The sequence below is a fragment of the Eumetopias jubatus genome, unplaced genomic scaffold (assembly GCF_037043125.1).
Source record: "Eumetopias jubatus isolate StellerSeaLion01/CBP00866 unplaced genomic scaffold, mEumJub1_p1.0 scaffold_1, whole genome shotgun sequence".
Classification (NCBI taxonomy): Eukaryota; Metazoa; Chordata; class Mammalia; order Carnivora; family Otariidae; genus Eumetopias; species Eumetopias jubatus.
This window is the reverse complement of record NW_028274807.1, coordinates 198,207,470-198,222,151: the sequence shown is the minus strand read 5'-3', so window position 1 is coordinate 198,222,151 and position 14,682 is coordinate 198,207,470. Positions and strand designations below refer to the sequence as shown.

The 14,682-nt window shown below is 43.0% G+C and overlaps 1 protein-coding gene across 1 annotated transcript in view; it reads left to right on the top strand.

The window, feature by feature from the left end:
* The window catches only part of DOCK3 (dedicator of cytokinesis 3), a 558,375-nt gene that overhangs the window by 485,978 nt on the left and 57,715 nt on the right, over positions 1–14,682 (top strand). Inside the window, 5 exon segments of the mRNA XM_088022140.1 lie at positions 570–740; positions 3,675–3,867; positions 6,503–6,630; positions 9,019–9,165; positions 11,110–11,208. Coding sequence (XP_087878266.1) covers positions 570–740; positions 3,675–3,867; positions 6,503–6,630; positions 9,019–9,165; positions 11,110–11,208 — 738 coding nt within the window.

Here is a 14,682-nt window from a genome sequence, read left to right as displayed (position 1 = left end):
GTCAAAAATTATGTATGCAAGGTGCTCTGGTTTGGAAGGGGCAAAGGACGTGTCAGGTCCACCTGGGGCTGTGCAACCTGGGACAAGTTTTCTCCAGACTTGATCCTCAGTGAGAAGGCTGGCACCATGTCAGGCCCCAGCTGTATCTCAAAGGTGCAGAAGATTCCTTAAGGACTTTTCCTTCATGGAACAAATTCAACAGAAGTTGCATCATTGCTTTTAAAGCCTCTCATTTCCAGATCTGAAAAAAAAAATGCAAAGAAACTTAATTTTCTTTTGATCCTGTATGTTCTTGAATTCAACTGCTCCCATAACAGTCTGTGGTTCCTAATTTCCAGAACCACAAAAACAGTTGTGAAATAATTTGGTGATTCTCTCAGGAAGAAGACAGCTGTGGCTCAGTGACCATTTGGACTTTTGAGAAAAAAAAAAATGCTTGTCTCCACAGTGGAAATTGTCCATTGCCCAATTTTGGTGTAGAATTTACGGTTTCTTTGCCCTTTATTCCCTGCTGTTACCTGTTGGCCATCTTTAACACTTCTCTATCCCTTTTGCTCCCACACTTCCAGGCCTTGGAGTACCTTTTCAAGTTTATAGTGCAGTCGAGGATCCTGTATTCCCGAGCCACCTGTGGGATGGAAGAGGAAGAGTTCCGGTCCAGCATCCAAGAACTATTCCAGTCCATCCGGTTTGTGCTCAGTCTGGACAGCAGAAACTCAGAAACACTCCTTTTCACTCAGGTCTGTGAGCTACAGGGAAGTTTTGCTGCTGGATTCTTGTCTGCCTTAGCAGGTGGTTTCTTTCTTTGTCCTCTGGCTTCTAGAGTTGAAGTAGCCCTGCCAGACTCCTGTGTGTTGGGTGAGGGTTGATTTGCAAGGAAATACCTAATAGAACAAAATGCTGCTTTTACTTCAAAGCCAGCTATGACCCAGCTTCCAAATATAAAACAGCCCAGTGGCTTTATGGTGGAGAAGAAGCACAACTTTATTCTCAGAAGCCCTCTTTAGGCCAAGTTTATTTAGTTACCACACTATTTGTCATTTATGAACATCTTATTTAAAGGGGATATTCAGAATGTATAGAGAATTTTGTTTCCTAGTCACTGTTTTAATTTTTTTTTAAACTTAATAAACTTTAGATTAGTACTTATCTAGTCCAGAATTAAGAATAAAATAGGCAGAAATAATTAGAAAACTTTGGTTAAAAATTAAGATTAGATTCTATTAGAAATACAGTGTGGGAAGAAAATTTGTTGCCTTATATTAAAAATTCCAGTCAGCAAATCTGTTACCTTTTCCAGGGAACCTCACCCTAGAAAGGATCAAGGATATTGTTTGTTAACCATAATCACAAGGGGGTTATTTTCTCTTATACATAAATGTCAGAATTTTATCCAATAGATGCATTTCTTTGATTTTTTTTAAACTAATTATTACTCAAAACCTCAAAACCTATCAGCAAAGATCACTTTCCCATCCATTCATTCAGTTGCTGCCAGGACTGTCATGAGTGCATATGTATGTTTAAATATCTCCTTTAAGATTAGAATAGTCTGCTCTTTTGTTTTCCATGTGACCCTATGCTGCCCCTGATGCCAATTGCCTTTAAGCCCCTTGGACCAGAGAACAGGTGAACAACTGCGAGCTAGACTCTATAAAAGAGTGGGACTTCCTCAAGGTTTTTAGGTGTCTCTGTAAGAAAGGGTCATTCCATGGTCTCCCTTCCAAAGTATCCCACGCAACTCATCTTCTTCTCACATCTCTCCTCCTGCCCCTCTGTTCCTGCCAAGAAGGGCCCAGGATACCTACTCTTGCCCTCAGCATACAGAGATATGGGGTGCTCAGAGGTAGCTAGCAGAGCAAGGCAGATATGCTTTCCAAGAACTTAGCAATGGCTTGTACTCCATGGCATATTCCTAGCACATCAGGAGAGTTCAAATCTAGTCTCAGCTTAGACTCAAGTCAGATCTGCTTCTTAGGTGCCAGGCTCATGTTTGATGAATTTCAGAACTCTCAGCAAGTCTGTGGTTCAGTCAGATTTTATGTCTTTGCTTTTGACCACTAAGAGATATTCAGATGCAAGTGTCCTTCTGTCCTGGTGCATAAGTATAGGAAATTTCACCATTTAAGAGAATATTTACTATTTGTTGTGGATTATGAAAGGCCTGATTTTCCCCCTTGTCTTTTATATCTAACTGCTTTTGATAATATGTTTTTGTGCTGTTCTAATTTCTGCAAAAAAAAACCCAAACAAACAAAAAAAACTCTTTGATATCCCGGGAAGTTAAAAATCTGTAGATAGAATTCATTTAAGTTCTGTCCTTGGGCCTAGCCTGAACACAGACTGCAGTATGATAACAGACCTGTTTCCCCATGGCATAAATTTTCACTCACTCTAGGCCAGTGTATACTGCCTGCCTGATGAAGCAGTCACAGAAAACAGCCCCCTGCCTTCATTACGTGCTATGTGGGAGGAGCGCACTCTCACCTTCTTGTCTCACAGTGACACTCCATTCCCCTGTGGGAATTCTGGGCTAATTGTGTATGAGGGCTGAGAAGTGGGAAAGCCTCTTTCATGTTGCTACCATGTAGACAAGAGAGAAGGAGGACCAGTATTTCTGGAAGGTTAATGATGTGCTGGCCACCGTGTTGGAAACTTAACTTCATGCACCTAATATTTTTCATGCCAATACCAGGAGACAAGTGATAACATCATCCTCATTTTATAGATGAGAAAACGGAGGATTAGGCAGTAATTCACCAAAGGTTATGTGACAGACAAGTAATAAAGCTGAGATTTGAACTCCTGTTTGTCTAATTCCAAAACCCGTTCTGTTTCTCCTATACTACTTTGCCTCTGAAAAGCTCTGGAACTATTATCAGATTGTCCTGAAGAGGCCACTTCATGGGTCTACCAGAGCCGAGATCCATGAAGAAAAGTCTCCAAACACACGCACTCCCACCCGTGCCCAGGCTGTCTTAAGTTGCTGAACTCTATGCCAACATAATCACCAGTCCTCGAGAGTTCCTAACTGACTGAATCCACACATTCTCCATCCTTATGGATTTATACTTGGCACTGCCAAGTATCACAGATGAAGGACACGATTTACAAAGTCTTCAGATTTCATCTTTCAAATAAATGTCTCTATCCTGGGAAAATGGTCCCGTTCTCAGAGCCGGATTGCTGGCTACAGGCTGTGAGTGAAGTTCAGCTCATGCTGCTCGGTGGTGCTCAGCTCTCTCTGCTGCACTTTCTTTGAGCAGTTCCTGGCTCGAATTTGAGACCAAAATTAGAAAGCCGAGGGTTTGATCATAGAGACCGACAAAAAATTTAAATCCATTTTGTGAGCAAAACAGCTATGGCTATTAAGCCATATTGAGCAGATTTCTTTTTACATTCCTTTCTCTTGCCAGCAAATGTATTGGCAAGGTATGAAAGCTTCAAGTGGCCTGGGCCCTGGCAAATTTTCTTGTTTTAGTTTCCTTTTTGCTCCTCTGTTCCATGCCCTAAAAGTGCAGCTGGGATGTGTGGAGTCAAAGGCCCGGGAGGAGCCCCCGTGAGGCAGGGATGCTGCTGTGACTTTTCAGCCTCTCACCTCCTCGAATGATTATCTGAGCATGTGAGATAGACACCTAACTCTGTGCTAACCACAGCCTCACTTGCTTCTACAGGCTGCACTCCTTAACTCCTTCCCAACCATCTTTGACGAGCTGCTGCAAATGTTCACCGTGCAGGAGGTGGCAGAGTTTGTAAGAGGGACTCTGGGGAGCATGCCCAGCACTGTGCACATTGGGCAGTCAATGGATGTGGTGAAGCTACAGTCCATCGCCAGGACTGTGGATAGCCGTCTGTTTTCTTTCTCAGGTAAATCAAGTTGGAATGAGAGTCAGACTCACCTTTCCTCCTTTCCAGGGTGTTACCAAGTGGTAATCAAAGGATCCGTTTTATCAGCCATCCTGCAAGCACCCTGTGGCCCTAAAAATGCAGACTGATTGGGAAACTATGTTAGATAATGCAGCCAAGATGGAGGCCTACTGCCTCACTCATGATTTATCCCTAGGGACCTAGTCTGGGCCATGCCCATGGGGTGGCCTGAAGAGCAACTTCCAGGCCCAAAAGTCTAACCAGCTGCCAAGCATAGGGCCTGCTATACTACCTGCAGGAGGAGAAAACAGAGGGAAGGGGGGGTGGGGGACAAGAGAGAAAGGTGTAGCTCAAGGGGATGAAGGTAAGTCAAGGAAATAAGAGAGACCCTGAAGGGGGCCCTGAGGACCCACTGTGTTTACTTTGTTCCTTGTCTCACCAGTCAGATAGATTCCTTGCTTGTCTTTGAAAGAGCCTCTAAGGATCAGATAAAGACATAGACAGTGAGCCCTCCGCTCCCCAAGAGGTCAAGACAGCCTAACAAATAATAAATAGCCCAGACTACTTTCTGAAAGAACCTCTGTATTCATACCTGAAATCACATTCAGCATGATCAGCCTGGCAGTGAGTGGTACCAAATACTCAATGTCCAAATGTTAAGATCAATATGAGCCTTAGCCCTTTAAATGCAATATCATGATCATAGAATAAACTTCTAGGTCACAGAAATGAATCTGAAATGCTAACAAAACAATTATTATTAGAATTTTTATAATTAGAATTTTTGGTAATAAAAATTTTTGTTTGACTTTTAAAGTGTAAGAACAATAATTTCTCAACCAAGTGCTACACATAGCAGTTGCAATACTAAATAAATGTTCCCTTTGACTTAACTCTGCCAGTGTAGGTTATTATTCATGGCAAAGCTGCCACCAAGAAAGTCAGCTTTTCTGTACCAGTAACTCTTCATAGTAAACACTTCTCCCTTCACCAGTTCCTGGGCTGGAGATTTTTATCACTGGTTTGGACGCATTGACCCTGAAGCCACAGCATACGTTCAGGCTTTGTGCACTACTTTAAGAAGATGCTTTCGAATATATGGGAAGGGGGACAGCAGACTGCCCTCACTGAGCTCCTTTATTTCTGATATATATGTATGTACTTGTGCTTCCCATAAACACTTAAGAAAAACTGTTCTTAAACTTTATGTGGCAGTGGAACTATGTAGTTGGATATTGAGATGACAAGCCCCCACCAGATTTTCATGTGCATCTCCGTTTCATTGAATGCTTGAGTTGCAGCAGCTCCCTTGAAGCGAGATTTTTACCACTGGTGTCTTTTAAGCAACACTTACATTCTCAGAGCACATCAGTCTCATCTCTTCTTCAGTAGGTTCGAGTAACAAACTACTTTTTTCTCTGCGGGTAGTTATTGGTTGTTATAAATCCTGCTCTATTGGCATTTTGGTCTGCAGAATGTATTATGAACTTCTCTTTTGTCCGAGCATCCTTTTAAATATAGAACAGCGGTCATTCCATTTTATTTGAATATGTTCTAAGTATTTGACAAGACAGCCCCCAAATCTCTTGTAAGTCATGTAATTTGTCTTTGGCTGAGAAAAAAAAAAAAAAAAGAAAGATTTTCTTTCTGAATTTCATCTGAAATACTTAATTATGGTCAAATAAATTCAAAACGCTCTGGCTTGTTTGTTTTACTGGCATTCTGACTACATCATGCTGGCCAGGTTAGAGGGTACCTACAGAGTCACACAGTCACTGACCACACAGGACACAGAACACCAGAAACATGTTCACACTTGTTTTTCACTTTGTCTTCTCATCACACCTGTGAAGGAAATGCAGAAAAGGCCATTAGCACCTCATTGTACAGATGGGAAAAAGCAAGCCCATAAGTGGAACCAACCTGCCTAAGGTCCCTTAGGGTGAGTTAATAAAGGAATTTGAACTAGGATTCAGCCTTCCTGACAAGAGTTCTAAATATAGTCATCTCCTGATGAAAATGTTGTTCAGGTAACATTGGCAATAAGGATTCGCTAATTATCAAAGGCTTGTGACAAGACAAAGTCCTGCTACTGTTCCCTTCATTGCTGTGGACATGCCAAGCCTGTCCCTAAGCCTGAGGGGAAAAGGAGGTAGACCTAATGGCTGCCATCAAATAAATGCTCATGCCAGGCCACCTAGCCAGAGCATCATAAAGAGTGACCACTTATAATCCATATTAAGTCTACGGGTTCAATCAGTATAGTTCATAGACCTAGGTGTGTTGTTTAAATGGAATTTTCACTGTAAGCTATGCTTTTAATTTGGAATCTAGTCATTAAAGAGATTTCGTTTGGAAGTAATCCCCTAATGTTCATCCTGCACAAAATGCCATAGATACCAGGCTTAAAAGGAGAAAGAAGGAGAGAGAGATGGAAGGATAATGCTGTGGGATATCTTAAAATGTCGAGGAAGTGGGCTTTTAGGCCTTCATAAGGGAAGGAGTGACCTCCAGCTTGGCACCAGTTTCAACCCCACTTGCTTTGAGACCAGTTAAGTCCCACAGTGCAGCTGGCTTCCAGAGGTAGCTAGTTCTCCTCTGAAGGGCTTCTTCACCTTTGTGTTTTCTCTCTCAGAATCCCGCCGCATCCTGCTTCCCGTGGTTCTCCATCACATTCACCTTCACCTGAGGCAGCAGAAAGAGCTGCTAATCTGCTCAGGGATTCTTGGCAGCATCTTCTCCATCGTCAAGACCAGCTCTCTGGTAGTGGCCCCACGTCCACTTCTTCCCGCCTCAGCTCTGCCCATCTTGTGTTACTTTAGCCAGAGGCAGACCAACAGAGATCACTTTGTACATTTCCCAGTCAGAGAAGCTTTCGTCAGTGACAGAGAAAGTAAATGGAGGCCTGTGTATGCCCAGCAGGCTTCTCTACACAACACAGTTTTCTATTTGAAAAAGTTGTGCTCCCATAAATCCATCCAGAAATGTAGTTATCTTTAACACCAGAAAGCCCAATGCTGTGCCATGTTCTATTTCTATCAAAAGGTATTAAGCCTGTGTTCCTGGGAGTGTTCTGAGGATACTCAGGCATAAGCACAGGGAGGCAGGCCCAGGCTGAGAGGCAGCTTGCTCATTCAGACTTTTCTGTCAGCTTCCTGGTGGCTTGATTCCACCCATATGGCATTCCTATACCATGCCAGATGAGGTCAGGATGTACGAGAGATCATTGTTGCCCACAAGAGCTCTGAGCCTCATGGGATGGGAGAATTGTACTTTAAAGATGAGGTTTTAACTAATAATGCTTTTGCCTATTTTCTTTCCTCTTTACTTTTTCTTCTAAAAAGAGATCTGTCAGGGGTCGGCGGGGGTGGGGGGGAGGAAAGACATGTAACCGGCATGAATAAGGGTAGGAATTTATTTTGATGATATTTATTTGATATATTTATTATAATAGAAGAAATGCACATTAGAGAAAATGTGTAAACTATAGGAAAGTATAAAGAAAAATTAAGAACAAGAATGAGTTTTTTAATCCAACATCTTACTAAATTGAGATCAAGTTTCTGGAGAATAAAATTTCAACCACATTTAAAATGAAGGCCAGTAGCCAGGTGATAAGAATGTACAAGGTTAGGCTATCCATGTAGAGCAGGAGAGGTCCTGAGAAAAAAGAGTGTGGTTGCTTTGAGCAGGATGTAGGGACCCAATAGGGTGCTCTGGTGTCCAGACGTAAAGTGCCATCTGGTGACAGGGACCTCAGTTGGCAGAGTGCCTATGGTGGTTGTAGTGGCCCTATTGTTTGCTCTTGGCTCCAGGCAAAGCTTGGCAGCTCTGCTTCCCACCAGGCCTCAGAGAGGTCTATCAGCAATCCAAGTCAGACTTGAGGAGGTGAGAGGCTTATTGCTAAAGGAAGGAGAGAAATTGAAGGGGAAATAGAGGGAAGGAGAGGAATGGAAGAGAAATGGAAACAGGTAAAAACCTGAAGGTCTGGTTGTTTTTGTGGAGCTAGAGTTGGGTGCAATTAGTTGCTTACAACTAGTCAGAGAGACGTCATAGGTTAGAGTGTTACAATCATTTCAGCAGATGAGAAAGAGGACTTTGGCCCCAGGAGCTGCTCAAATTTTTCATGTGGAATGGGGCACATTATAATTACATTGAACGGATGGGTTGGGGATGGAATTAAAGCTCCATGAGAGGAGAAATACTATCTTTCTTGTTCACCTCTGTATACTCAGGTTCACAAACAGTGACTGGCACATGGTAAATGCTTAATGAATAATGGATTGATGGATGGATGGACAGATGGACATTTATACCAGTAATAATATAAAGAGACTAGAGAAGGGGGCAATGGGAATCTCTGTAAGATAAATAAAATCAGGCTACAAGATTTGAGATTCACTGTGAGAGGTCTGTAAAAGGATAGCACAGACTCTTCCTAGATTCAGAGTGTGGTGGCCGAGAAGCAGAGCTTAGTGGGGAGGTGGGCTTTGTTGTTTCTGTGAGGCTGCCCAAGAAAAACACACTGAGACCAGAGTCCTTCAGGTGGACCAGGGAACACGAGCAAGAATGCTGAGGCGCTAGAAGTGAGATGCAGCCATACTGAGCAGCAGTTGGGGCCAGCAAAGCTTGGCCTCATCTAAGGAGAAAGCCCTGAGAAGAAACAGTCCTCTTAGAGACTGAGATACTTCTTTGTGCGTTAGCAGTTGCATTATAGCAGTAGGGAAGGTGCTACCACCACACCCTGTGGCGTGAATACTTTACCATTTTTTCAAAGGGTTAGTCAGCAGTGTTGTGCTTTCTCCTGACTTTTCTAGGGAAATCAAAGGAAACATGTAACTCAGGACCCTCGCTTCTGCCCTGTATATTGTAATGAACATATCTACCTGAGGTTCAGAACCGTGGGCGTCAGGTGGTGCTGGGTTAGGCGAAGGCCCCGGCCACCATCCCAGGGCAACAGAGGCGGGTTTACCTCACCTTCTCTCAGAGCCATTGTCTCAGGTGCCCTGGCACGGCGTGCTAGTGAGGCCGGGGCTCAGTGTTAAGAATCCAGGCAGAAGACCACTCCTGACGTCGCTGACTTATAGTGCTGCCAGCCGCATGACAGCCCGGCCTGCTGCTAACGGTGTGCTCTCTCGCTGCTCGCTCCAGGAGGCAGATGTCATGGAGGAGGTAGAAATGATGGTGGAGAGCCTCCTGGACGTGCTCTTGCAGACTCTGCTCACCATCATGAGCAAATCGCACGCTCAGGAGGCGGTAAGAGGGCAGCGGTGCCCGCAGTGCACAGCCGAGATCACTGTTAGTAACTAACAGCAGGTTTTCTTGCTTTCTCTTCTAACCTGGGGCTCCTCCACACCGACCCCCACCTCCTCATCGCACCACCTCCATCACCCCCCTTCCTGCATGGTTGTCAGCATGTTGCCCTCTTCCCCTCTCACACCTGGTTCCCATCTCCACTCTCAAAGCTCAAGGTTCATAGTCCCAGCAGTCTCACTAGAGGGCAGACGCAAGGAGTGCTCCTGTTCTCCTGCACACTGTCTCTGTTGGCCACTGCCTTTCTGCCGACTCGTTTTCTTTTATGTAGAATGACGCAGAGGCATAGTGAGGGACGGAAGGTGAAAAATGGACTTTTCCTTCGAGGAGCAGGCTCTCCTAAATGATGTGCTACATGGCAGAATAATTTTCTTAGAATTTGGTTATATCTACAAATTAGTTGGTTTTGTCCACAATGTTTGTATCCAAATGTCTAGCATCAGGAAAACTGTGATGAGGTAGAATTGCCCTGGCATTACTGGACAATTAGAAGAGAAGCAGCCCGGAGAAGCCTCTCAGGAGGGGCAGAGAGACAGCCCCCACTCCTATACCCAGAGTGGACTTCTTAACTCCGATGTTAGAGCTCAATAAACAGATTGCATGGGATCTTCCAGTTGGCAGGTGGGAGGCTGCAGTGATTTCTTTGAAGTAAATCCTCTGTGGGAGCAAGCCAAGCTCCAGCAGGCTAGGGAGAGCAGGGAAAGCAGAGAACAGGCATGTGTTCTGAAGCACTGGGCTTAGAAAGAACGTCTGTTCCCTTGGGAGCGCCTGTTGGGGGCACTCTCACTGCGTGTAAAAACATGCGTACCCTGCTATGTCCTGGTAACCCGACCTTCTGTCCCACAACTGCCCAGTGCCTACTGTACGCCAGACCCTGCTCTATGCACATTACAAACCCTGACCCATTTATGCCAAATCACAGAGATGTAACGAAGATGGTAGTAACTGCATAATTTACAGAGCGCATCTTAACGTACTGGACTTTTCCACTGAAAAGCTTCATGTACATTCATTCCTCTGATCCTCATAATGAATCTATGAATTCTGGCTTATTATGCCCATTTTCCAGATAAAACAGGTTCATATACATGTATATGTTCTGCATATGCATAATAATTTCATGTGTCTGGCAATGCTCTGAGAGACAAAAAAAAATACTGTTAGATTTCCATGACTTTAAAAACATTTGGTCAGTTGCCCCATGGCAAAAATTGACAGAAGATGGTGAAAGTCTTGGAGTCTGTAAAACAAGGTTTTCTTCCATGTTTACCACAGTTGGAACTTGAAGAAATTTTAACGATTCATTTTTTATCCTTAAATTTTTACTTATCTTAAAGCCCATAACTTGTCTTCTCATAAAGATCAGTTTTGACTCCTCTGCTTTCCAGAAAGTTATGTTGACCTACTATGTTCCATTCTCTTGGTCCAGTAGCCACATGTAAGTTCTGGGAGGTCCCCAGAGATCCTCGTAGAAGGGCTGCTCCAACCCAGCACAATGGGAAGAATCCCAATTCTGCCCAGAAAAGGCCGAGCACCCTGTTCTGAGGAACCCCTGTAGACTTCAACATGGTGGCCTGGCAACATATAGTGACAGAGGACTGTGTAGCCAGAAATTTCCTAGGAAAAAAAAAACTAGACTATCTGTCTCACTTTGTAGTACTTCTTTGTTACAGGTTAAGGTTTTTCCATTAACCCTATGCTGCCAAGGTCTCATTAAAACTCCCAAGCCCTTCAGGTCTCCTGTAGCAGAAAAGAAAACTCATTCTCAGGGCCAGAGTTCTCACCTTCCCTTTCATGATCATTGGGGCCATCTCAGACCCCTCCTTCTCTCCTTGCCCTCCTGTGGATTGGGGAAACACAGCCCATGTGATTAACTGTGCTGAATGGTTGTTTTTTGTTTTTGTTTTTGTTTTTTTTGGTTGGTTCCAGGGTGAGTACGTGTCCTGCCTTCTCTCGCTGCTCCGCCAGATGTGTGACACCCACTACCAGCACCTCCTGGACAACTTCCAGAGCAAAGATGAACTCAAGGTGGGCAACAAACCTACCTCAAACGAACCATGAGAGACGATGGACTCTGAAAAACAAACTGAGGGTTCTAGAGGGGAGGGGAGTGGGGGATGGGTTAGCCTAGTGATGGGTATTAAAGAGGGCACGTTCTGCATGGAGCACTGGGTGTTAGGCACAAACAATGAATCATGGAACACTACATCAAAAACTAATGATGTAATGTATGGTGATTAACATAACAATTAAAAAATGTAAAGGGAAAAAAAAAACCTACCTCAAAACTGACTTTTCACCCAGGACAGGAAGCATGAAGCTAAGACTGCCCAAGGGCTTTCCCCCTGCCAGGGGGCGAGTACAAATGACCAGTGCTGCCTAGGGTGAAGGATTCACCAGCCCCACATTACATCTGTGAGTGTATGGCTCCCAGAAGCTGAAAGCCAGCAGTGTTCTTATACAGACAGACCCCTGTAACATTGGCAAGTTTTCCCTGACTGATAGCAGCCCTATGACCACGTGCCTCTATGGGAGGCTGCTCTAGGCCATAGTAGTTGTCCCACAAACCAGAGCTCTTCTCTTTCTTATGAACTCAATAATCACCTTATATTTTGCCCCTGCAAACCAGACTTCACTGTTTAATAACTATAATTATAATAATGTTGAAGATTTTTCTTCATTAAAATGTATTTCTGGAAGTGACCTGTAGAAAGCAAAAGTGAGTACTGCCCATTGACGACCAGATTCTGGATCCAGACCACTGGGGCAGATAGTGTAGAGAAATGGGCCCATGATCCACACAACAGAAGAGCATTGCCAAGCTTCATATGGTATCAGCTGCTGACAAACTGCTGGGGCTTGTGTCTTTGCCTTAGAATGTGCTACTCAGTTCATCCCTGGATAAACAAACTATTGCAAATTTTAGTTGTATGCTCTGCCTCCATTCAGAACCAAGTCATTTGGATTTCATAGTAATGCATTGCACTGTTATTCATTTGTATGACCTTTATTAATCATACTGTAGCAGTTAGTATTAGGTGTCACTTTCTACTATCTGATCTTGCCTGCCTTTCCCCAGACATAGATCTCTGCAGATTGTTGTCATCAACTCATTGCAGTAAGGTCAGCCTATCTTCTTGGAGGGGTGAATTGACAGCCCTTGAAGTGAACCAATAGTTAGCCAGAGACCAAAGCAGTGCTTGAGCTGGGGTATAGAGCCTGAAAATCCAGGGTTGGCTCTTCTAGATCATTTTCATCCTTTGTGTGTTCTATGAACTGATTCGCAGTCAGAAGCTTAAGCTGACATCATTCTCTCACTTTTTGATTAAAATTTTTTTATAACAGCAATATGTACGCATTTTTTAATTTTAAATTTATTATTCATTTATTGGGAGCCTGCTATGTGCAAGCACTATACCCAGAACTTTATGGGTTTTTAAGTTTTTAATTCCAGTATAGTTAATATACAGTGTATATGTATACATAATCTTAAAAGCCAAAGCACATTACAAAGCTTGTAACATAAAATGGTGGTTTCCTGGTTCAACCTGACCCGTGTCCAGTTTCTATTCCCCAAAAGCAGTCACTTTGAACTCTTTTGCTGTTCTTTAAGCTTCTACTGCCATTTTAAATTTTAATAGTAGTTATTATCTATTTTCTTGTTCCCACGGAAAACAAGGGTGACTCTCTGTCTCCCACACGTCGTTCCTCTCATTCTCCCAGTACAGCTTGCATACATGTTTGTTTACATCAGTCACTGACTCTTCTCTATCACAGCTAGTTAAGTACTGTGGGAACCGCTGCTGTGCTGTTACACTTCCTTTCTTATAAAACTTTCTGTTTTTTCCTGGAATTATTTGCCTCTTTTGTTATTCACTTGTTTGTTTGTTTTTTTCTTTTAGTTTTCAAATGTGGCTAGGATTTCCTACTCCCTCTCTGTAATAAACTCCCTCTTCTTCCAGCTTTCCTCAAGGTCAGATCTGCCAGATACTGCCAGATCACTTTTTCTTTTCCTGGAAACTTGCCCTGTTTTTAATTTGTTTCAGTCTTTAACTTTCATGTTAGAGACTTTCCTCCTATATGTTGAGACTTCTGGATGTCAGTCGGTGTCTAAAAGTGAGGTGCTCCGGTGCTAATGAGAAGCTCTGTGTGTGTGCAGGGTTTGTCTCCAGGAGCCTTGCCTGTAGCTGACTGAAGAGGGTCTGGCCATTTGGTCAGAATATCCTCTAATTCCTGTATTTACTGGTCTGCTCTCTTGGACTTACCTATTTCCTGAGACAAGAATCCTTTTCCCTTCCTAGGAATGGAGTAGCCCACCAATATTTTGGGACCCAAATAGCAAAAAGGGACTGGGAACCTTCCAGTTCAGCAGGTGAACTTTCTCTCAGTGCCTGTTTTCATTTTGGCACCTCAGCCCTTAGCTGTTGCTGTATCCTTGAGAACAGATCCTCAGTGAATAACTACTCCAGAGAGCAGCCCTCGGTCTTCTGACAGGATGGGAAAAGCCTGGTCACCTAGGGACATGAGATGGCAGGAGAGATCTTGGGGAGACTGTAAATGAATCTTTCTGTTTTTAGCTTTCATATCCCAGTCACACAGAGGTACCTGGTGATGGCTACAGTTTCTGAGATTCTTGCTTCCTATTGCTGTCACTTCCAAAGGCTCTCGGCTGTCGTCTTTCTCAAGTTATATTAAGTCAGTTAGCACAAAGGCTTTCAAAATGTATTCACATCTTCTGATTACTGTGTTCTTATTTCCTGTTTCCTTTGTCTCTGTGGGCATATATATTTCTTGACTGTCATTTTAGAGGATTTGAGCTGAAACAGACATGAGGGAACATATGCAGTCCACCACACCAAATATAGAGTTCGGCACATTTATTCTTTTTTTATGACAGCATTATTGAGATATAATTTGCATACCATAAAATTTACACTTTTAAACTGTACAATTCAGTGTCTCTGATTATATCCATCTTGAAAGACTTATCACAAATTAACAAGATCAAGTTAATAATTTATAACTTCCCACCAAGAAAAGCCAAAGACCAGATGGCTTAATTGGTGCATTCTACCAAATTTTTAAAGAAGAATTAATACCAGTCCTTCACAAGCTCTTATAAAAAATGGAAGAAGCAGGAACACTTCCCAACTCATTTTATGAGGTCAGTAGTACCCTGACATGAAAACCAAAGGCAGACATCACAAGAAAAGCAAACTATAGACCAATACCCCTTATAAATATAAGTGCAGAAACCTTTAGCAGCATACTAGCAAACTGAATCCAGGAACATACTAAAAGAAGTATACACCATGATCATGTGGGATTGATTCCAGAAATGCAAGGTTGGCTTAACATATGGTAATCAATTAATGTAATACACCATTAAATAGAATAAAGGACAAAAACAGGATCATCATAATGGATGTAAAAAAAATCATTTTTAAAAGTCCACCAAACTTTCATGATAAAATCATTCAAGAAACTAGAAATAGAAGGGAA